This window comes from Triturus cristatus, chromosome 7 (genome assembly GCF_964204655.1).
Source record: "Triturus cristatus chromosome 7, aTriCri1.1, whole genome shotgun sequence".
In the NCBI taxonomy this organism is placed as follows: Eukaryota; Metazoa; Chordata; class Amphibia; order Caudata; family Salamandridae; genus Triturus; species Triturus cristatus.
The window spans coordinates 1780661864-1780687296 of record NC_140590.1 but is presented as its reverse complement, the minus strand read 5'-3'; the positions used below and the strand labels follow the sequence as shown (position 1 = coordinate 1780687296).

The following is a 25433-nucleotide window of genomic DNA, read 5'->3' as shown; positions in this document are numbered from 1 at the left end:
CATCCTGCCAAAGAGGTTGAAAGGCTGCATCAGCTGGATTTGAAGAGGGCCCTTAGTTTCAACATACAACTGAATATGGTGTAAATGGTGGATGACTAGTGTTTGCTAGATTCCGTGGTACTAGGAAAGGAAGGGCCATTTCAAAACAAACCTTCCCAAAATGGATCATCCTGTGTCTAAAAATGTGCTGTACCTTGGCAGAGAAAAAGCTTCCTGATGGCATTTTGGCCCCTTCCTCAATAATCAAGGCTATCATTACGGCACTGGGGAGCATGTTCTGTGGGGGACATATTCCAGGCTTCTACATGTGCATCTGTCAACACATTCGCCCACACTGTCTCGACTCTCAAGTCTGTAAGCAGGGGCATTTTCCCCACGGTTCTGCAGAACTGATTAAAGGCCCATCCCTCAGATCCTTCACCATCTGTGGGATACTACTTTCAAATCTATTCACAGAGTGAGGAATCTTCAGGTAGAAGTAGCCATCAAAAGAACAAATAACTTACCTTCAGTAATGCTCTTTCTAGTGGATACTCTCCCCTACTGCAGATTGCTCACCACCCTCCCAGCTGTCCGTTCTGTGGAGTGAGCTTTTATGTTCCAATAAAGGCCCCAAGTTAGGTCCTCCACTATGTCATGTTTGTAATCTGTCATAATTGATCCATGCCCAAAGGCTCACAAGAGTATCAAAAGAAAATTGATTTCAGTGCTTCGGGTTGACTCATATATTTGGCTTATTGCCATCACTTCTGAAGGCAGTGCAAAAATGCTGTGCAGTCTGATAATACCATATTCCGGCGTATGGGATTATTTTCTGAAAAAGTTTCAGATGCAGTGCAGAGCTTGCAGAGAAACTTGCAAACTAAGGAATCTCTGGTTAGATAGAGTATCCACCTGGTGGCTATGAAGGTAAAAATATTGTTCTTCAGTCCTATCAAACTATCACTCCAAACTGATCAACATAGAGTCCCTTATGTGTTGACTGGAGTGAATTTTATAATCAGTCTTTTTTACATTTTTCAAATAGCCAATGGCCCTGCACATCATATTTAGAAATCTCTGCAGGCCTGGTGGATCTCCATGTTCATTTAAAGGAGCCTCTACCGTGGCGGCTCCTCTGAAGGCGCTGTAAGTTTGCTGAGTGGATGCCATTTTTCATGCTGCCATTCTCCCAACTTTTTTGTTTTACAAAAACAAACTCCCAAAGCGGGACTATTTTTTGAAAAACAAAACAATGATGACCCAGAATACTGGGTGCTTTCTCTAAATGTGTCAACGTTATTTTTCTTTTTTTCTATTTGGGACTGCCAGGGTTTCCCTGATGGTACAAAAAGAAAAGCACTGTCTGCTATAAATAGGGTAGAAAGGCTGATACAGGCCATCAGTGTAAGGTTTAAACCAAAGGAGACACCGGCGGTACCAACGACAGAAATCTGAAGATCCTTCTAACTCTAGATATTGGACATAGAACTCTGCCTCGGCTGTGGTGACATGCCCTGTCTGCCAAACTCTAAAAGATGCCTGTAGTGTCCTGTAGTGACATACCTCACTTGTCTGGTCGTAATGATGTTTATGATGAATCCAGCTAGAGTGTGGTGCTGCTTATATCGAAAGGTCTTAAAGAAATATTTGAAACAATTAGTCGACGGTCCGTTTTTGCTAATATAACAGCATTACATAATTGTTCCATTATTAACAAAAATGGGCTGAGAAAGATTGAACAAGGAAGTAAATATTTAAGACTTCTTACATATAAGTAATTGAATCTTGTGTAAGACAGTTAAAATGAGTAGCAAATCCATGGGTAAAGTAGTGTTACAGGTACAAAGGCCATGAATGGCAGAATAGCACTTCCGGGCTGTTTGCCACATTATAAATCACCAGGGTTAGTGGAAGTGACATCATTGACCACAAGTTGCGTTACAGGCTCGGTGATTTGTGCTTCCTGCAGCCTCTCATCAGGGGTGCACATGGTTGAGCCCTGGTTAGAGGCCTTCTTCTGTCTTTGTGATCCCTTATACCTGGGTCCATGGGGGCAGCCTCTGAGGTAAAAAAGAGCATGTCAGAGGTAGGGGGTGCTGCCTCTGCCCATCTCTCAGTGACCTCCATATTATGAGGATAGTTTTAGAGGAGGTGGTCCACCTTTGATGTGCACTGTTAGTCTCAGTGAAAGGAGATACCGCCAGGTGCTAAAGGACTTCAGGGCTCTGAGCAGGGCCGAAATGGGAACTGAAAGCAGCCCTGGCAAATGTTGCCAGACCAGCTCCCGTCCAGCGTGTAGCGAGCAAGCGCAACAAGTGTGACCGACCGCTACTAGGAGGGTTTGAGGGAGGTCTCCCCCCAAGAATTTTTTTGTAAAAGACAGACCAAAATGGTGAATTTTACAGCACATTTTTCATTACATATTCAATTGTATCAACTTTCAAAGCACAGTAAATAGTAGATGATGACCTTAAAGAGCACCAGGTTACCCACCCAGTCATATGTACCCATAGACATTCTTACAGAGAACACCAAAAATAGACGCGAGAAGTGAACCAGAGAGAACAAAGTAAAAGTGAGACCAGCCCCACATGGTGTGTAGCGAGCAAGCGCAACAGTTAGCAACCACTACTAGGGCTTGCGCTAGTGGTGACATCCTGGTGACATATGTAGTAAAAGGGAATATTTTTAGGCCTGGCAAAAGGTTCCAATTGCCAGGTCAAAATGGCAGTTTTACAACTACACAGGCAGACTGCAATAACAGGCCCTGGCCTTAACACATATTTAAATAGGTTACTTACGTGTGTGGCACAATAAGTATTACAGGCCCACCAGGAGCATTTAACTTACAGTCCCTGGGTAGATGTAGAACCACATTTTTAGGGACTTACAAGTAAATTAAATGTGCCAATTTTACCATGTTTAAAGGAAAGAGCGCAAGCACTTTAGCACTGGTTAGCGGTGGTAAAGTGGAGTGAGCCCTAAGGGCCAACAAAAATGGCTTTAGATGTAATAAAGCAGATCAAACCTGCATTTAATTTGGAGAAATCTTAGGTCGACAAGGACTTATCTAACCATGTCTCAGCAGTCAGTATGAACAATATGTATCTAAAATACACTTCACAAGGGATGCCTGTGGAAGACTAGTGCTACAGCTCAATAAATATAACAAAAGGGGGAGTGGAGAGAGGAAGTGTCCATCTGGACACACAAGTGGATTCGATCTCCACGGCCACAATTCTGACAAACAAAAGGAATCCACCTGAATGAGATTGGTATGGTCCCTACAATGGTGGGGAGCACACTGTGTTCTTTAAATACCCCTCACACACCAAAAGGGCCCTTGGTGTCATCCTTCATCATAGGGGTCTTCGCATCCCTCTACGGAATGCGGTGTGCTACTAACCAATGACTACGCGGGAGCACTGATGTAATAACTATGTGTGGTTCGTGAGGGTTTAGATGGTAAGTGAGTGGTGGGGTCAGATGTGATTTAATGCGTGAATGTTTTAAACCCTCCAATCTCTCATGTCACAAGGCCCTGGGCCTGCACAATGCACACTTACTTAAGTTCGACAGGAAGACAGAGCCAGTGCGTGATGTTTCAATAATATGAGCATGCAGCCATGATAATTCAACTTCTGGCCGGCCCGCCCCGGTTGCGACAGACAGTGCCACCGGGGCATTGGCAACCACTGTCGCCTGGTTGTGACTCTCAACAGACAGTGCCACGTGACGGAACTTGCGACTGGGCCAGAAAGAATTACAAGCATTGGCATAGCTAAAAGGTCTCGCATTTGGGACCTTATAAGTGTTTAGCCATGCAACAGGTGATGTTGTTGCACCAAATATTGTGCTGGATAACTAAACACTTATCAGGTCCGAAAGGCGAGACCTATTGGCTATGCCAATGTTTGTTTTTCATTGGAAGGGTTTTTTTCTGTTGTGGGGGTTTGAGTTGATACCTCGCAACAAAGGGCTACCATGCAGGTGTAGTGGTACATTCCATGCCACCGTCAGCATCATGTTTACAGCTCTAAGCTTCCGTTTAAAAACCTGCGGCATTATGGGAGTTGCGTTCATAATGTTATTTAAGCCAATGGCATTTCAACTAAACTAACTAGCGCACATCTGCTCTGACTGAAATGGCACTGAATTCCTGTTCACCACACTGATTGATACTTAAATTCAGCTGAAATGACGCCCAAGTACGATTTATTCAAATGAAGTTGTACTGAGCCCCATTGCTTTGACTCAAGTGGTACTGAAACACCAGATTCTATTGCTTCGGTACAAAGAAAACTCCGAGAAACACAACGACCCGGAATTCCAGAGGCCTCTGGTAGCCAGGGTGTCTGAGGCTGTACGTGGCGGATTACCGGCTAGCAAGATTATTTTCTTGTAGTTGGACACTTCACTGAATTGGCTTTACTCACCTCTCTTTCCCTTGCCATAAAACTACAATTTAAACTACAACTGAGAATCCACATTCAGCTGCACAATTGCTTTTCAATGTGCTCCATGAAAAAGTACTGAGAAAACTTTGCACCACAATGCACGTTGAAAACTAAACAGATCCAAGTTAAAGGAGAGAACATTTAAGTCGTGTATACAGTAAAAAGTCAACAACATAAATAGATTAGCTGACAACAAACACCACAAGAAAAGTAAATACATCAGGGAGAGTTTGGGTAAGTAACCAGATCCGTGGATAGTCTGGAATGCGGGGCACCAGCTTAAGAGGAAGTACGGATAAGAGATAGAAGAAAAACGCAATAAAACCTCTGATAAGGCCCTGTGCAAGATAAGACAAGGCCTGGGAAGAGATAAGGGAAACAGAAGTAAGAAACAGATTGTGCAGCTGCAGATGGGCTGGCGCACGCAAGGCTTAATGAGATAAGAAAGGCAGATGGCAGCTGCGTGCGTGCGTGCACGCGAGAATGCACGCAAGTTTGAGGCCAGGAAAAGCTTCTGGGTAGCACTTTGAAAACTCCCTTACTAAACGTCGAGCTAGCAGCGCATGCGCTGCTCTAGGCTCGACCTAAAAAACAAAAGGGGCCTAGGCCCCGGCCACCACCGCGGATGAATCAGATCAGGCCAGGAGCAGGAGGATTTAAGCATTGCATGTAATTTATGCGACTAGACTCACCTGCGGGCGGCAGTCCAGACAGGGGGAATACAATTATGGGGTGCCTCGCTCTTTCCCAGTCCCTCCCTGGCCTCTGAGATTCCTGCCTCGCCTCCTCGACCTTGCCTCAGAGAGTCACACGCACTTTTTAATGCACGAGCCAAATGCGCATGAGCATCACCAGGCAGCAGACCCCACAACTAACTAAAACCACGGCGCGCAGACACGGAGGCGGTGACATCTGCGTGCTACACGCGTCTACGTCACTCATCATGATCAATGATCACATGGTCAGGTTTTTTTTAATAAATTATAAAGAGTCAGGTATAGTAGGCTGTCTGCTGCTGCCTAAATGAAATTGAAATTGGCCGGCGGGTCACTGCTCACGTCACGTCACGTCACGGAGGGTTGTGCTTAATGCAATGTTATGTTTGACTTTACTTTGCACGGTCGGTCCAACATGGCCAAATCGGCCCCCAGCAGCAGAACCGGTCCCCTGTCATAAAACAAGCCCCCACCCCATCCAGCCTACCGGGGGATTGCCTGGTGCCTGGAATTGCCAGTCCGCCCTGGCTCTGAGCCCCCAATTGGGGACTTTGTTTGAAAGCTCCTGGTAGTTCATTTCACCATCATTTGGGTATTCTTAATCAAAGTGATATAGGAATCCAAATGGCCTTTTTAACCAATATGTCTTTTCTTTGCAGGAATCCCAATGCTTTGAACTCTATACCCTGGACCCCTGATAATATTGCACTGCTGCAAAAGGCAACAAAGGAAACACTTCAGTATAATGTAGTGTTTCATTCTAATGTAAGTTGTTTTCTATTTCCATATGAAGAATTTAAAAAAAGTACATTTGTGCATGAGGATGTATTAAACTGTAGATGTAGAACTGCAAGGCTTGGGCTGTTATATGTTCAATTCTTTATAGAAGGTTTCAAAGCCTGAACTAAGGGATTAATGAAGAGAGTTCATTATGTTCAATTATCTTGTGTCATGTACCAATTTGCAGTCACTACAATTCAAAGCTGGTGAATTGGGAACTTTTTGGTCTTGGCATGGTAGCAATCAAATGTTGCTTGTTTCAGTGTTCATTTAAAGAAAATTGACAAATCGTTTAATCTGTACAGGATAAGCTAATGTTTGCCATTCTTCATTTAAACAGCATCTGTGGTGTTGTATTTCTTTGACATGAAAGTGTGTAATTTGTAAAAGGATGACCATACCAGTGGTAAAGTGTGTGTGTTCTCGCCCTAGAATATAGTAAAATTGACCTACACCTGTTTATTATACTTTATTCACTTGTAAGTCCTTACTAAATAGTACTACATGTACTCAGGGCCTGTAAATTAAATACTACAAGTAAACTGCAGCACTCACTTTTCCACCCACTAAAGTAGCACTATAAATCTTGTCTGGAGGCCTGCCACTGTGGCATGTGTGTGCAGTTTTAAAACTGGCATTTCGACCCGGCAAAATGAACCTTTCGTCAGATCTAAGCATTCCTTTTTAATATTTATACGTCACCCCTAAATTAGGCCCTAACAGGTCCCAGAGTAGGGAGCTTAGTTTTACAAAGAAAGACATGTGGGTTTAAGTTTTATACGTCATAGAGATGAAAAAGTCCTGAAGTTGTGTTTCACTGTTATAAAGCTGTCTCTCCTATCCAATAGTACTGGATTGCCTTATGACATTTAATAAATAACTACAGATTGGGAACAGATAGAGAAATCATGTTTGCACTCAAATGAATTGTAATTTAAAATCGTATTTATTGGTAAAGTTATATATTAAGTTACAATTCTGAAAATGCCACTTTTAGAAAGTTGCAAAATTTTTTAACAATGTCAAACATTCGAGATCTGGGCCTAAATCCATTGTTTTACTGCTCTCAAAGCCATTCCAGTTTAAACCCAGCCTTATGCCAATCAGTCTTGACCCTGCTCCCTATGGGAACAGTCCAGCCCGAACTGTCAGGCCAGGTTCTCCCTGGGCCAGAAACAAGCATCCTAGGACCGGTTTCAGAGTTTCACCCCGCATCAGCCAGGATAGCTTGACTCCAGTGTCATAGAGATCACGGGACCAACGTCTGGGCATACCCATCCCACTTGGGGTGACAAATGCAAAAAGAACAATTATTGGACAGAATGTTGAACAATGTCAAACTTCAACCCCATTACAGAGATCTGGGTCAAAATCCATTTTTTTTGCTCCCCATGCCATTTCTGTTTAAACCCAGCCATAAGCAAATCAGTCTTGACCCTGCTCCCTATGTGAACAGTCCAGCCCAAACTACCAGGTCAGGTTCTTCCTGGGCCAGAAACAAGCATCCTAGGACCGGTTTTAGGGTTTCACCCCTCATCAACAAGGATAGTCATCAGTGATGTCATCGGTGATGTCTCTGACCACGTCATGAGTGATGTAATATGTTAGATAATAAGCAGTGCATTGAGGCGGCTCAAGTTATAGTTCGCTTGGGTAACTATAACGGCTGAATTTCTCTGGTTTTGTATGAGTAAAATCTGTCCCTAAATATAACGTCCCTGTAACCTTTGATTTTTTGAGTGAATTTTTAAGGTTTTTTAAATTCAATTTCCTAACTATAACGTCTTTGTAACCTTTGTTTTTTTCAGTTAATTCCTAAGGTTTTTTAAATGCTAATTCCTACCTTTAACGTCCCTGTAACCTTTGTTTTTTTGTGAATTTCTATGGTTTTTTAACTAGCAGTCACATTTGCTGAGTGGTGGAGAAAGGGAGCTGGGCCTCCGACTAGTTCTCAGGAATTCCGCTTTGTAGGACTTACAGGAGGTACAAGGAGGGCTTCTTGGCCCCCAAGGTCCCTCTGGAAGCAAGGGGACTTTATCCCCCAACTAGTAGTGCACCAGGAGGCATGTTTGCAGAGTGATGGAGGAAGGGCACATGGCCATTGACAACTTCTCAGCAATCCTGCTGTGTGGGACTAACCAGAGTTAACAGGAGGGGTAGTTGGCCCACAAAGATGCCCTTGCGGGACCAACTAGCTCTCCAATTACCTCCAGTAGGTCCCATACAGCAGGAGTGCTGAGATCTAATAGCAGGCCATGTCCCCTTTCTCTACCCCTCAGCAAACGCACCTCCTGACTCATTACTAGTATGGGGATGAAGTCCACATGGCTATTGAGGGTCCTTGGGGTCCAACTACCCCTCCTGTTACCTCCAGCAAATCCCACACAGTGGGTTTGCTGAGATGTTTTTGGTGGTCATGCCCTCTTTCTCTCCACTCTGCAAAGTGGCTCCTGGAGCAATGCTATTTGGGCGATGAAGTCCCCTTGGGTCTTGAGGGTGCCTGGGGGCCAACTAGCCCTCCTATTACTTCCAGTAAGTCCCACACAGCTAGATTGCTGAGGGGTGGTCGGAGGCCATGCCCCCTTTCTCTACCACTCTGCAAACACGCCTCCTGGTGCACTGCTGCTTGGGGGATAAACTCCACTTTTGTCCTGAGGCCCTCAAGAGGCAAGGGGACCTCATCCCCCCACCAGCAGTGTGCCCGAGAGGTGAGTTTACAGAGTGGTGGAAAAAGGGGCCTGGCCTCCGACCACCTCAACAATCCCACTGTGTTGGGCTTACTGGAGGTAACAAGAGGTCCTCTTGGCCCCTAAGGACCCTCAGCAGCCAGGGGGACTTCACCCCCCAACCAGCAGCACCCAAGGAGGCGAGCTTGTGAGATTATTGTCGAAAGAGGGTGGGGCCTCCCACAAGTTGCTGGTTTAAAAAAAAAATGTTTTCTGAAGGGGGCAGCATGGTCTCCCTTCCCTAGACCATCTTGGGATCCGGGACCCCATTCACAGGGGCCAGACCAATTTCTTTTTAAAATGAAATATAAGGAGAGGGGGGCCATGCAGCCCCCCTCCAAGGCCGATTTTGGTTCCCAGGGGCCCCATTAACCAGGGCTCGGCCTTTCATTCTTTTTTCTAAGTAAAGGAAGGGGGCCGTATTTGGGTCATATTTGGCTCGGAGACACCATCCCCTGGGGCCTGCCCCCTTTTCTTTAAAAAAAGGAAGGGGGCAGCGCAGCCTCCTTCCTGGGGCCAATGATGGCACTCCATCCCCAGGGGCCAGGCCTTTATAAAACAAAATGTATAAAAAGGAAGAGGGGCCACGTGCCAACCTTCCACAGGCCTATTTCGGCTCTGGGGACTCCATCCCCGGGACCAGGCCTTCACCTTTTGTTTTACATGGGGAGGGGGGCTAGCGCGGCCCCCTTCCTCGGGCTTCTTATTTGGGATCACTTGGGTAGCCTCAAGGACCCTGCGGTCCCTGCCGGCTCCCCACCTCCTGCAGGAGCTGGCATTGCTTTAGGACAGACGGAGATACTAGCATGCAGCTCCCTCTGTCCAAAAGCACTTCTGCTCTGCTTCATGAAGTGGACCAGAGTTTACTATGGCTTCAATGTCCTGGGATTGGGCTCCCAGGGACATTGCTGGAGCCGGCCCTGGAGGGTGACAGTCCCCAGGGCCATGGAGGGCCTACTTCCAAGCCCTTGCAGCCTCACATGATGTTACAATGGTGGTGCAGTCCTCCACGACAGGACTGCCTTAATAAATATTTTCTGAACTTGCCCCGAAAATGAGGACACACTAGAAGGCAGATGACTCATCCAAATCATTTATGTGAGGCTGCAGAGGTTTGGAATTATACTGAGCCTGATGGCAGATTTATAATTAAAAAATGGATTGCACCTCTGAGTCCCACTGGAGGGCTATGAACTTTGATAAATATCAGCTGAAATACACAGGACTCACTGGAGGGAAAGAATAAATGTATAATGCACTACAAGTCCTAGCCTGCATCAGTAATTTGACTCACTTGGGAGGCCGACTGGAGGGCAAATCAGCATGCAGTGAAGAGAATGGGAGTTAGTGCCTCTTTGTATTTCCAGCACAGCCCATGAGTAAGGAGCTGGAGGATCTGAAATGTGTCAGGCGAAGAAAGGAATTGGAATGCTAATGCTGGTTTTAAAATAGATGATTCAGATGAGTCATCTACCTTTGAGTGCAACCTCATTTTCAGGGCACGTTGGGGAAATATATATATATATATATATATATATATATATATATATATATATTCAATGAAAAAACCAAAGGTTTCACACATGTTATAGTTAGCTGGACATTTCACTCGTAAAAAACCAATGAAATTTCCCCGTTATAGTTAGTTCAGCTAACTATAACTCGCACGCCCGCAATGCACTACTGATGACGTCACATATTACATCACTCATGACATGGTCACTGACATCACTCATGAAATCACTGATGACATCTCAAATGACATCACTGATGACATCACTGATGACATCATCCTTGTGATTGTGTGTTTTTCTGAAAATTAAATATGTTTTATATTTATGTATATCTCAAGGTCAATGGAAGAATAAATTGGTATTTTTAGTGTAACTGACTGATTAAGTGTATCATAGTGAATAAATGGCTTACTGAGTAATCTTTAAATATGAAAATATCTGTATCAGTTTCTTACTTTGTGTATAAGTGGCTGCATGGGTTGGTGAGTAGCTACATGAGTGTCTATATAGGTTATTAGTTGGTTTTTTGTCAGTATGAGTGTCTGAGTGTCTGTATGGTTCGGTGGGGGGTATTACGTAGTGCATAGGTGCATGAATGAGTGACTCACTGTTTGTATGTGTTGAAGACAGCATGTGTGCAGGACTGTATGGGTGGATGAGTGTGTGCATGGGTGTGTTAGTGAGTGAATGACTGTCTCAATAGTGTCTCCATGAGTAACTACATATGTTTTTAACTAGTATATGTGACTATTGGTGTATATAAGTGAGTATATGTGAGAGTGAGAGATTGAAAGAGTTCCTGTATGAATAAGTATGTGTTTCTATAAGTGATTGTTTAAAAGACTAAGTATGTGTAAGTTTCTGTAGAAGTAGGTGTGGTGGTGTGTGTATAACTGTATATGCAAGTAAATGGATGTTTGATTCTTTATTAGCATGAGTAACTATGTGTGTAAGTAAGTCTATGGATGAGTGGCGTTGTGTAACAGGATGTATAGGTGTATGAATACATATGATGAGTGAGTACATGTATGAGTGACTGTAGAGGACTGTTGGTGAATGAGTGGATGTGTATGTGGTTCTTAGAATTACTGAATAGGTTGTTGTAACTGATATTGATATGTTCATTATTTTGTACATTTTAGTTTCTATTTTTGAATGTGTGTATTAAAGGTTATATTAGGGGAAGAAGAGGTCTGCTACTCTTTCACAAGGATGATGTCATCAGTGATGTCATCAGTGATGTCATTTGAGATGTCATCAGTGATGTCATGAGTGATGTCAGTGACCATGTCATGAGTGATGTAATATGTGACGTCATCAGTAGTGCATTGCGGGCGCGCGAGTTATAGTTAGCTGAACTTACTATAACGGGGAAATTTCATTGGTTTTTTACGAGTGAAATGTCCAGCTAACTATAACATGTGTGAAACCTTTGGTTTTTTCATTGAATTTCTAAGGTTTTTTAAATGCTAATTCCTAACTATAACGTGTGTGAAACCTATGGTTTTTTCAGTGAATTTGCAAGGTTTTTTAAATGCTAATCCCTAACTATAACATGTTTGAAACCTATGGTTTTTTCAGTGAATTTGCAAGGTTTTTAAAATGCTAATTTCTAACTATAACGTGTGTGAAACCCATGGTTTTTTCAGTGAATTTGTACGGTTTTTTAAATGCAATTTTTTTTTTGTCATTTTTTGTATGCCTTTGTATAAAATAATATATGTACTATATCCTGCATTATGGAAAGGTTTTTTTTTTTTTATGCATTTTTTTCTGTGCGCGTACGGTAAGCTGATGGTACGCGCTTCGTACGTCATATGTACGGTGCGCGTACGTGATACGTGCGTGACGTATGCGTACACCCGGAAGCAACGTCGCGGGTACGCAGGGGCGTGTAATGCGCATGCGCGATACGCAATACGTGCGTGACGTACGCGTACACCCGGAAGCAACGTCGCGGGTACGCAGGGGCGTGTAATGCGCATGCGCGATACGCGATACGTGCGTGACGTACGCGTACACCCGGAAGCAACGTCGCAGTTACGCAGGGGCGTGTAATGCGCATGCGCAAGTGTGACGTACGCGCTTCGTAAGCGCACCGTAAGCGTCACGTGCGCGCACGGCAGGTCATGTGACTTACAAAGAACACTTTTTATTGGTTGAAATTACTTTCACTTCCAGAAACTTCCCACACCACACCCATTCCCCTCATTACTGCTTGAAAGAACACTTTTCATTGGTTGAAACTACTTTCAGTTCCAGATTCTTCCCACACCACACCCATTCCCCTCATTTCTGCTTGTGATTCTCTAGGAGCAGGAGCTGGATTGACATTGGGATACAATGGCAGAACAGCAGACCTCTTCTGAGAGTGAGGCTAGCAGCACCACCATGATCCAGAGAAGGAGGAAACAAAAGACTTCTTTTGTATGGGAGTATTTCACTTTTCCAGAGGGGGAGAAAAAGGTGAATGCTCAATTGGTCACTTGCATACTTTGTGGTCGTGTTTTATCAAGAGGAAATCCAAGGAAGAAATATTCCTTTGGAAATCACTCTATGAAGAGACACCTCCAGGACAGACACCCAAGGACCTTTGCTCGACATACTGGAGAAAACTCTTCAGTAAGTCACCAGAGCCCAGCCTCAGATGCTCAGCCGAGTACATCATCGGCAGCTCAGCTGAGCCCTTCCTCTGATGTTGGAGCATCACCTTCTTCTTTTCCTGTGGACACCAACCCTCGATTTGGGAGGGTTGAAATGAGGTGTACAAGATGTGGTGGTCTTATTGTTTTTGGGGAGATCAGTCTTCCCCTTATTAACAATAAGATAGACCAGCATGTTTGTAGACGCTCATAATACTCCCATTCTTTCTTTCCTCCATCCCTGTATGAACCCAACGGCTCTTATAAGAGCCAACCTTACCTCTCAACTTTTTTTTATTTTTTCTTTGAAACTTTTTTTTTTTTTTTACAGTACGCGCACGGTAAGTGTATTTTTTTTTCTTTTTTTTTTTTTTTTAAAAAAACACTAAAAATCAATTACCACATCTCACGATCCTTGAGAAATTAATAACTAATTTTTAAAAATCTTTTTGAGATAAAGTGGAAGAAAGAGACCTTCTAATTTCTCACTTACCTGTCCCACCCAACAATTTAATTTATAATTAAAATGTAATTGTATTTACTTGAAAAAAATGGTTTGTTTTTTCTTGAAAATTTTCTTTCACAATCTGAAAAAAAAGAAAAAAGTATTAATATTAAATAAATCAATATATAACACAGTACACGTATTTACATATTTTTCCCAAAACATTTTTTGCCTTTTTTTTGCTGTTTTAAGTACTTTTAAAGTCTGACACATTTTGAATCCACTTTTCAGATTCTCAAAAAAGCACATGTCCAAACAGCTTTTTGAGACCACCAACATGTGTAACCTGGGTGACTGCCTACATTCCAGCAAGGGCAACCAGCCTTAGTGATGCTGAATGTATTTGCATTACTGACTGAAACCTCAAACCCCACTCGCTTGTAAATACTGTGCATGATTCCACATGGTAAGCAGCTGGGTGTGTGCTAAGAGTCTGCTTCTGCACCAAAAAATGGCACCCCCTTTCCATCTAATGCAACTGTGAAATCACCAGAGCAATACGCAATAAATCTCTGCCTATAATTCCTCTTTGCACACAGAGTCATGTTTTCACATTAGTCACAAAACGGAATTTTTTTGCCAATTTGAAAGCACACTTACTGCTCTTTTTTTTGACAAGTGATAATCACTTTTACAGACTGACACATTATGAATCCACTTTTCAGATTTTTTTAAAAGCACATGTCCAAACTGCTTTTTCAGACCACCACCATGTGTAACCTGGGTGACTGCCTACATTCCAGCAAGGGCAACCAGCCTTAGTGATGCTGAATGTATTTGCATTACTGACTGAAACCTCAAACCCCACTCGCTTGTAAATACTGTGCATGATTCCACATGGTAAGCAGCTGGGTGTGTGCTAAGAGTCTGCTTCTGCACCAAAAAATGGCACCCCCTTTCCATCTAATGCAACTGTGAAATCACCAGAGCAATACGCAATAAATCTCTGCCTATAATTCCTCTTTGCACACAGAGTCATGTTTTCACATTAGTCACAAAACGAAATTTCTTTGCCAATTTGAAAGCACACTTACTGCTCTTTTTTTTGACAAGTGATAATCACTTTTACAGACTGACACATTATGAATCCACTTTTCAGATTTTTTAAAAAGCACATGTCCAAACTGCTTTTTCAGACCACCACCATGTGTAACCTGGGTGACTGCCTACATTCCAGCAAGGGCAACCAGCCTTAGTGATGCTGAATGTATTTGCATTACTGAGTCCAACCTCAAACCCTTAAACTATTCTTTTTTTATACCAGTACACCTTAATTTATCGTGAAAACATAGTCCATATTATTTTACATGTTCCTTACATTTAAATTTCTCCCAAAACAGAAAATGATAAACACAACTTCAACAAAAGGAATTCCATTTCTATTATTCATTTCTTAATTTACCATATACATCCCCTCTCAAACTCTAAACTCACCTTTAAAATTAGTTAGCTGTGAAAGAAATGTGGCACTCAAACAGCAGATTATCAGAGCCAGGATCTCTTTTCTTTACACCTCTCTCCTCTCAGCAGAACCAGATAATGGCAAACTTTCCCTCTCTTTTTCCACACATATACATGTTAATTTCAAATCTCAGTGCTTCCCCCTTTTTTTCAAATGTAATCACACATTTCTATTGGTTGAAAACCAACCCTTTTCCAAAAGTACCCTTCCCCCAACTTGACTTCTGCCTAGTACCCTTCCCCCAACTTGACTTCTGCCTGCTACCATAGCAACAGCTCATGGAACACTGCTGTGTGGAGTTAGGTCAGAAGTTCGCCAAACAATGTTTCAATTCCACAGAGCAAGAGTGCTTGACTTTTCAAACCTAACAGCAAATCCAAAGTACTGTTCTTTGGTAACATATTTTTCTGTACCAATACAAAACATGCTTCTATTAATTTACACATGCAGCCTAGTTTTTATTCTAGAATGGTATGAAACAGCCAATCAGTTCTTTTTTTTATGAAATAAATATGTATTCCTCCATTTCCAAACTGTCTTTCATTTCATTTTCCCATTCTACTGAATTACACCTCCTGAGTGCATCCAGATCTCCTTGGAAGATGTTCACAGTGTGGATTGTAGGGCACAGCTATGTTTTCTGGAGTGAAAAGTTTGCAGAGAAAACAGGTATGGTGAGAGACCTTGCTTTGCCAAATGTAGACATTAAATGGATTGGTCAGAGAGGGTTAAAGTGGCACCAATTGATGCCATTGGTGAAATCCTTCATGCAAATCCAACACCCTGACCTCATAATAGTGCACTGTGGTGGCAATGACCTAGGCACTTTGACTGGGGTAGGTCTGGAAATGCTTATGAAGGACACCTTTGCACAACTGTTTTCACTTTTCCCTAAAACTGCCTTTGTGTTTTCTAACATATGCCAAAGGCAAAAATGGAACTGGTCCAATCATTTCTGTCCGCAGATTGACAAAGCAAGAAAGCACGTCAACAAATCTGTTTCTGCTTTCCTCCGTGACTATGGTATGGGTTCCATTTACCACAACAACTTGCGTTACGACATGCAAGACATTTATAGAGGAGATGGTGTGCACTTCAATGATGAAGGGAACAGAGTCTTCCTCTTGAACCTTAGACTCTGCATCGGTACTTACTTGTAGGTACCACTAAAAAATCACTTCATAAACACAACGGCTCTTTTTAGAGCCCCCTAATATCTAAACACTTAAATGTGAATTTTATTTCTCTTTTTATTTTTTTTTTCTACCGTACGCGTACGGTAAGCTTACCGTAAGCTTACCGTACGCGTACCCCGCGATTTTTTTTAAAAAATAATAAATGTTTTCTTTGAACTTTTCTGTCCTTCTTTGACCCCCTTACAAATGTTAGGGGGTCTGTAACTCTCCACCTTGCCCCCTTTTCAAGATATCACTCTTTTTTTTCTGAGTGAAACACACGAAATGGCGGCCGCCGCTTCCTGGTTTCGACCGATTCGAATGTTTACTAAGATCTAACAGCCAATCAGAATCGCGCTCGCGCACGCCACCGTACGCGTACGGTAAGCGCACCGTAAGCGCACGGTAAGCTGCCACAGATATATATATTGATTAAAAGGCTATTTTCTCAGATTCTACTGAACAGATTTACACCAAACCTACAAAAGGCACTTCCTTGACCTAGGGACTACCTCTCTGCCAAATTTCAAGTAATTCTGTTCAGCCGTTCGGGCTGTAGCCCTGTCTAAAGGTCCTATGGAAAAATGCATGGGAAAAACGCGTTTTGGGACCCCCCTTTTATCTCAGCCCCCGCTTGACGAATCCCCCCGAGACTTTCAGGGTAGGAGCGGAGCGTAGCGCCCCACCTATTTTGAAAAATTCGCGAGGATTCGTCGACCGGCGCCAAAGTTATTCAAAATAGAATGTTGCGGATTTCCTATGGAAACGTGGTCCTAACTATAACTACCTACTGGCGACCGCCAGTAGGTAATATATATATATATATATATATATATATATATATATATATATATATATATATGCGCTGAACTCCAAAGTTTGCCGGCGTTTGGACACCACTGGAGAACGGACCACAGGTACGTGCAAAGTTACTTTATTGATGCTTCTCCTTGCACCCTCACACTCGCCTGACGCGTTTCGATCCTCTAGGGATCTTGATCACATGACGCGCTTTACATTGTTTGATAGGCTTAAATAGAATGTTACATTTTTTTGTTTTTTTGTGTTTTTAAAGTGACAGATGCGAAATACACCATAAGGTTGCAACCATAGACATAGTAAACATACCATACTAATCACAACGTATAAATTAGAAACATACAGATTAAAACCAAATACAATGTTATAATAACACATTAAAATAGTTCCTCTTTGTTTCTAAAATATCGTACATTGGATTATTATATAGCTGCCAATTTTTTGTGCAAATATGCAAATGCTGGAATTGTAAGCACGCAGAAAAAATGCAATAATATTTTTTCTCAAAACACTAATTTTATAATTAATAAAATTTCATAAAATGTTATAAGTATTAAAAAAATCCAGGTTTAAATACCATGACATGTATTTTGATTGACCTGCTTGTGCCCGGTCAATAGTGCTTTTAGCTTGCATCTATCTGGTATTCGTTGACTACTGGTTGCCTAAAGTGCATTGTGTATATAAGTGCCAAGTGCAAAGTACTGACCATAAAAACCAAAATGTTCCTAAAATCCTATAAAAAGCCGTATATAAAAACCACCGTGTAAATAGTTAAATAATTAAAACTTGGGATTGTTTGGGGGAATGCAACAGATTAGTCCAATGATTGGAATAAAACAGGTTTAGTTATTCTCCGATCTTCTTACTCAGGTCAATTTAAATATATGTATGTAATATTGTGGTAAACTTATCATTATAATCAAAGTGTCAATGCTGCAACAATTTTCTATATATTGTCAAATATAATGCTATAGATATGTGTAAAGATCTTCAGTTTGATTCAGACCCCCTGGATACTTAGTGTCGAGATTTAAAATATATCTAGTCTCTAGTTGGCGCAGTATACGAACTCGATCTCCCCCTCTCTTTTTATTCTGGATACAGTCAATAAGGAAGTATCTCAGAAGGGTAGAATCAGATTTGTGGTGTTCAGCAAAGTGCCTTGCCACTGGATAGGATTGATCCTGATTCTTGATTGCCCTAATGGGTTGGAGTATACGTTTATGGCCTTGTAAGATCGTGCTCCCTACATATCGTAGGCCACAAGGACACTCCAACACATAGACCACATGGGTCGTTTTGCAAGTGAGGGATTTCTTGATGGGGATTTCAACAGTGTTAAAAGGGGTTTTGTAGGCAGTAGTGTTAACACCATGTTGGCATGCCTTACAAGTCTTACATTTGAAAAACCCACAACGTTGGCTCAACCAGGTTCCTTTGTTGATGACTTCTAAGTCGTTGCATACCAAGGTGTCCTTCATAGAAGGTGACCTACTATATGTTATGACGGCCTTTTTGGGTAGTTTGTGTCCTATTACTGGATCTCCCAGTAAAATGGGCCAATTTCTGTTGATAATTTTTTTGATTTCTTTGCTCTGTTTGTTGTACCCAAAGATGAATCTGAATGCCCCATCATTTTCTTTCCTTTTGGTTGCTGACTTGCTATGGTCATTAAGAAGTGCGTCTCGACTGGTCTGATTACTCTTGTCTATAGCAATGTTTATACTTTTGGGGGAATAACCTCTGGCTAAAAATCTGGCTTTGCTGGATGCCTGCGCTATCTCCAAATCTTTCTTGTTGCTGCATATTCTTTTTAACCGTATCATCTCTCCATATGGAATGCTTTGGATGAGATGATCAGGATGGGCACTACTGGCATGTAGCACTGAGTTGCCCGCAGTTGGTTTCCTGTGCAATGTGGTGTGCAGTTGATCATTACAAATGTGCACCTCCACGTCCAGAAAACTAACCATTGTGGTGCTGATTGAAGCAGTAAATTGGAGATTTAAAGTGTTGGTGTTAAGATTTTGAACAAACTTTTCAGCCTCATCGGTCGTACCTTGCCAGATTACAAACAGGTCATCGATGTATCTTAACCATTTTACAACATTAGTATTCATAATGTTCGGGAATTCTTTGATGAGGACCAGTACCTCCCACCAACCCATGTGTAAACAGGCGTAGCTCGGTGAGAAACTGGCCCCCATCGCCACTCCCCGTTGCTGTTGGTAGATGACATTCTCAAACATGAATAGGTTGTTGTACAAACGAAATTCCACTATATTGGCCAACATCGTATTGTGCGTTGCATAATCAGATCCTCTACGGGAAAGGTAGTGGCCTAGCGCCCTGAGGCCATCTTGGTGTCTGATTGAAGTGTACAGTGAGGTGACATCAAGTGTCATTAAGAGATAGTCATCTTGCCAAATCACATTCCTGATCTTTCCTAGGAAATCTCCTGTATCCCTCACATATGAAGGTAGGTCTCTCACAAAGTTTTGAAGAAAATAGTCAACATAGATTGAAGTGTGTTCTAACATGCTGTTGCATGCCGAAATAATGGGTCTTCCTGGCGGTTTTGTCGGGTTCTTGTGGACTTTAGGGATGAAGTACATTACTGGTGTAACCGGATGCTCATTTCTTAGGTATTTGTATTCGTCACTTGTTATAAGGCCCGCATTCATCCATGCCACCAATTTCATGTTAAAACAATTGTACATGCTTTTTAGATTCTGCTGGTCAACCTGATGATAACATTCTTTATCTCTTAATTGAGACATGGCTTCTTCAATATAGGCAGACCTGTCCCAAAGTACCAAATTGCCGCCTTTGTCTGAATTCCGAATAATCACATTTTTGTTGTTTTTTTATTTGCCCATTAATTGATGATATTGTTCTTGTTGTGTGTTATATTTCCTTCTGGTGTTGGCGTTGTTTGTACAATGTATTTTCTTCATGCTAGTGATGACTTGTTCATTAAATACATCGATAGAATCCCGAATGCTTATGGGAGTAAAACTGGACCGAGGTTTAAACGGCGTTGTCCATTTATGTTTTTCCACTTGTGTCACAGAAAGCACATCCTTTGGTGTCAGAGTATTGCTTTCTTTCAATAAATCCTGCATTACCTGTAGAACAGGTAGATCTGAGGACGATAATTCATAAGGTGAAGATTCCAATATTTGACAGTCGGATGACTATATATTCACTGAAAAAACCATAGGTTTCAAGCCTGATATAGTTAGGAATTAGCATTTAAAAAACCTTTCAAATTCACTGAAAAAACCTTAGGTTTCAGGCCTGATATAGTTAGGAATTAGGTTTTAGGGGTGTTATAGTTAGCTGGACATTTCACTCGAACAAAACCATTGAAATTCATCCGATATAGTTAGTTGTACTAACTACATCTCGCGCGCCCGCAATCCACTGCTGATGATGTCACATATTACATCATTCATGACATGGTCAGTGACATCACTGATGACATCTCAAATGACATCACTGATGACAGCACTGATGACATCATCCAGTGAATGTGGTTTGGTTCGTTATTTAAATATGTATTATATATATGTAGCAATTTGCATTGAAGAATGAGTGGATATATAAATATAAATACCTGGATGGAGGATTTAGTAGCAGTGTGATTGACTGTTTACTTGAACAATTTATAGTGTCTCACTAAATATATTGGATAGTGGCTAAACTGTGTGAGTATCTGTATCACTTTGTCAGTTGTTGTGTAAACTGCTGCACCAGTTGGTTACTAGCTACGTGAAAGTCTATATTAGTTAATGATTAGTTAACTGAGTAGTTGTATGGGAGAGTGAATGTGTGTGTGGTTCGGTGGGGGGTGTTTGACTGCCCAAAGATGGGTGAATAGTTGATTCGGTAGGTATATGAAGTTAAAACTACATGTTATAACAGTTGTTTGGGTGAGTGAATATCTTTATGGGTGTGGCGATGAGCCAATATATGTCTCAATGGTACATGTCCAACAAACTAGAAAAACAAAAGCCAGTGTATGTGTCAGTTGTTGTATATAAATAAGTATACATAAGACTCAGTGATTGTATGAGTGACTGTATGGATAACTGTATACTTGTAATAGTGTTTTTATAACACACTAAATATGCGTTATTATCTATATGAATAGATGAAGTGGTGTATAGCTAAGTAAAAGTAAGTATGATCCATTGTTTGCATAAGTGAGTAGGATGACTTCATAAGTGATTAGGATGTGTGCTGGTGTGTAATGTCGATATAGGTGTATAAGTATATTTGATAGTGTTCCATTGATCATTGACAGCATGTATGAGTGAATCTATAGGTAAGTGATTAGATGTGTGTATAGATGTAGGAATCACTCAGTGGGTGTTTAGAAACTTGTATTGGTGTGTCAATGGTTTTAAATCTGGCACTCTGTATTTTACAGTGAGTGATGAAAGGTTATACTAGTGCATGATGAGGTGTATCTGATTGTCACGTGGATGATGTAATCAGTGATGTAATCAGTGATGTCATTTGAGATGTCATCAGTGATGTAATATGTGACATCATCAGCAGTGGATTGCGGGCACGCGAGATGTAGTTAGTACAACTAAATATATCGGATGAATTTCAATGGTTTTGTTCGAGTGAAATGTCCAGCTAACTATAACACCCCTAAAACCTATTGTTTTTTCAGTGAATTTCTAAGGTTTTTTAAATGCTAATTCTTAACTATATCAGGCCCGAAACCTATGGTTTTTTCAGTGAATTTCAAAGGTTTTTTAAATGCTTATTCCTAACTATATCAGGCCTGAAACCTATGTTTTTTTCAGTGAATTTCAAAGGTTTTGTAAATGACAATTGTTAATGTATTAATTGTTATGCTGATTTTTTTGATACTGATTTACTACATTTTTTAAACTATTTATTTTTAGATATATTTTTTTTAATTACATTATACATTACAATACAAAATTTACTTTCTCAGAATGAATTGCTTTAGTTTAAATACTTTTCAAATAGGCAATAGACTTTTAAGTACAGTAGTTACAGTTGTTGCAATGGACAACACAATTTCAAACACAATGCAACATTGAGCTCAATGTGAATTTCTAGTCAAATGCAATTAGTTACTTTATGGATTACTTTTCTAACCACAGGACTGGATCCTAGATTCAGTCCTTGGACATCTCCTGTAAACAGTTGAATAAAGGCGTTTTGGTTGCAGTCGTGATTTTTAAGGAATCTTATTGTATTTTAAAAGTTGACACAGACATTTTTGCACATTGAATCACCAATGTTATCCTATGCCAGAAAATTCACTTAGCAGGTAAGTGGTGTTATCGTTACTTTTTCTTACTCAGTGGTGGATCCTGGATCCAGCACTGGTGAATCTCCTGTAAACAGTTGAAAGAATGTGTTTAAGTCATACAGACAATCTTTTAGGAATATTTTTAGTTTGTGAAAATAGACACTTAGAAACTTTTCTGCTGAAAACCACACAATGGAGTCCTATGGAAGGAAATACAAGTTACTGGTAAGTACGCTTAGAATTACTTTCCAGGGTCAGTGCTGGGCTAAAAGATGCAGCACTGTGTTCTCTCCTGATAACAGGTGAGTAAATCGGAATTCGTAGTTCGACTGATTTTAGAGGAATATTTGTACATTTCAAAAATGGACACTTAGAAACTTTTCTTCTGTAAACCACACAATGGATTCCTAAGGAAGGAAATACAAGTTACTGCTAAGTACGCTTAGAATTACTTTCCAGGGTCAGTGCTGGTCTAAAAGATGCAGCACTGGGTTCTCTCCTGATAACAGGTGAGTAAATCAGAATTTGTAGTTTGGCTGATTTTAGAGGAATATTTGTACAATGGTGAAGGAAGGGGGCGGGGCCTGAGGTGACGTGTGCAAACACACCCTGTGGCGCGTTTTAAGTTGGGGAATTAATTCCTCTTCAATCCTCCGGTCCCCTGGGGGCCAACTAGCCCACCAGGTACCTCCAGTATGCGCCAGGGAGCTGCATTGCAGGGAGGTGTTCAGAGGCCATGCCCCTTTTTACAACACTCTCTGTGGTGCTTACTGGAGGTACCTGGTGGGCTAATTGGCCCCTAGGGGATCTCTGGATTGAAGAGGAATTAATTCCCCAACTTAAAACGCGCCACAGGGCGTGTTTGCACACATATCACCTCAGGCCCCGCCCCCTACCTTCACCACTGTGCAAACGCGCCCCGTGGCGTGTTTTAACTTGGGGGATTAAGTCCCTTTGAATCCTGAGGTCCCCTGGCGGCCAATTAGCCCACCAGGTACCTCCAGTATGTGCCAGGGACCTGCGTTGCAGAGAGGTGTTCAGAGGCCACGCCCCTTTTTACAACACTCTGCAACAGAGCTCCATGGCGCTTAGTGGAGGTACCTGGTGGGCTAGTTGGCCCCTAGGGGACCTCTGGATTGAAGAGGAATGAATTCCCCAACTTAAAACGTGCCACAGGGCGTGTTTGCACACATATCACCTCAGGCCCCGCCCCCTACCTTCACCACTGTGCAAACACGCCCCTTGGCACGTTTTAAGTTGGGGGATTAAGTCCCCTTGAATCCTGAGGTCCCCTGGCGGCCAACTAGCCCACCAGGTACCTCCAGTAAGCGCCACGGAGCTGTGTTGCAGAAAGGTGTAAAAAGGAGCGTGGCCTCATTACACCTCTCTGCAACGCAGCCCCCTGGCGCATACTGGAGGTTCCTGGTGGGTTAGTTGGCCCCCAGGGACCCCCAGTATTCAAGGGGAACTAGTGGTGCAAGGAGGGAGCGTGGCCTCCGGCCCGATCCCGTATTTTTTCTTTTTTTAATAGGGGGGGCCCTTCTTTTTCTAATTTATTGGCCCTGGGGACCCCATCCCCCAGGGCCTGCCCCCAATTTGTTTAAAAAAAAAAAATCGGGAAGGGGGCGGCGTGGCCCCCTCCCGAGGCCATAATTTGCCCCGGGACCCCATCCCCCGGGGCATGGCCCTTTTTTGTTTAATTTTTTTATTTTGGAGGGGGGCTGCCTTACTCCCCTCCACTGGCCTCTTTAAGGCCCTGGGGACCCCATCCCCCGGGGCCGGCCATTGATGTATTTAAAAAAAAAACTAATATTAAATAAATAATGGGGAGGGGGGCCGCATGGCCCCCCTCCCGGGCCACTTATGGCCCCGGGGACCCCATCCCCCGGGGCCTGGCTCTTGTTGGGGACCGTGGGGGGGTCCCCAATTCCCCCACGGTCCCAGCCGGCTCCCCGCCTCCTGCGGGAGCCGGCATTGCTTTTCCACATGGGGAGCAGCTAACATGCGGCTCCCCATGTGGAAAAGCAATCTGCTTTGCTTCATTGAAGCGAGAGCAGGTGTCCCTGCTCTCGCTTCAATGAAGCAAAGCAGTTTGCAATGGCAGGGTGGGAGCCACGAGGCTCCCGGCCTGCCATTGCAAACAGCAGTGTCCCGGGGTGGGCACCCGGGGACACTGCAGGAGCCAGCCCTGGGGGGTGGCGGTCCCCAGAGCCTGTACAAGGCTCCAGGAGGGAGGCCGCGTGGCCCCCCTCCCACATTTTAAAGTTGGGCCTTGGGGGTCCTTGTGGGAGGCCCTGAGCAGGCCTAGGGTGTCAGGGTGTTTTTACCCTGCCCCCTTTTCGCGTTTTGCGCCTTTTTTGGGGGGGTTTCTTGTGCCTCAGTTCTACCAAGGCACAAGATGGCTGTCAACACTTCCTGATTCAGAGTGTTGGCAGCAAATTAAAATTCAGCTTGTGATCGGGAGTGTGTGTGGATCCTCCGAGGCCATAGATAAATATGTACTTTTCTCAGGAACTACTGAACGGATTTACACCATTTAAGCAAAAGGCACGAGTCTGAACTGAGGACTACCTCTTTGCCAAATTTGGTGTAATTCCGTTCAGCAGTTCGGGCTGTAGCTGCGGCTAAAGGTCCTATGGGAAAATGCATGGGGAAAACGCGCTTTGGGACCCCCCTTTTTTCTCGTCCCCCGCTTAATGCATCACTGTGAAACTTTCAGGATAGGAGCGGACCGGAGCTGGCCAAAAGTTTGGAAAATTTCGCGCCAAAGTTATTCCAAATAGAATGTTGCGGATTTCCTGTGGAAAATAGGTCCTAACTATATCTGTCTACTGGCGACCGCCAGTAGGTAATATATATATATATATATTATCTACTGGCGGTCGCCAGTAGATAGTTATAGTTAGGACCGAGTTCCCATAGGAAATCTGAAAATTCTATTTTGAATAACTTTGGCGCCGGTTGACTTATCTTTGTGAATTTTTCAAAACTAATGGGGCGCTCTGCTCAGCTCCTACCCTGAAAGTCTCGGGGTGATTCGTCAAGCGGGGGCTGAGAAAAAAGGGGGATCCCAATACGCGTTTTCCCCATGCATTTTCCCATAGGACCTTTAGTCGAAGGTACAGCCGGAACGGCTGAACAGAATTACTTGAAATGTGGCAAAGAGGTAGTCCTCAGGTCAGGCATGTGCCTTTTGCATATATGGTGTAAATCCGTTCAGTAGTTCCTGAGAAAATCAAAAGTAAAATCACAAACATATCTGGGCGGAGCCTAACCACACATCTCATCGTGAGATCTGATTGGCTGTCAGCACTTCATCCAAGAAGTGTTGGCAGCCATCTTGGGACCAA

At 42.7% G+C, this 25433-nt stretch overlaps 1 protein-coding gene across 1 annotated transcript in view; it reads left to right on the top strand.

The window, feature by feature from the left end:
• LOC146813095 (putative DBH-like monooxygenase protein 2) overlaps window positions 1–25433 on the top strand; it is a 786120-nt gene that overhangs the window by 703423 nt on the left and 57264 nt on the right. The window contains exon 12 of the mRNA XM_085620073.1: window positions 5815–5920. Coding sequence (XP_085476199.1) covers window positions 5815–5920 — 106 coding nt within the window. The remainder of the gene's footprint in view (window positions 1–5814; window positions 5921–25433) is intronic.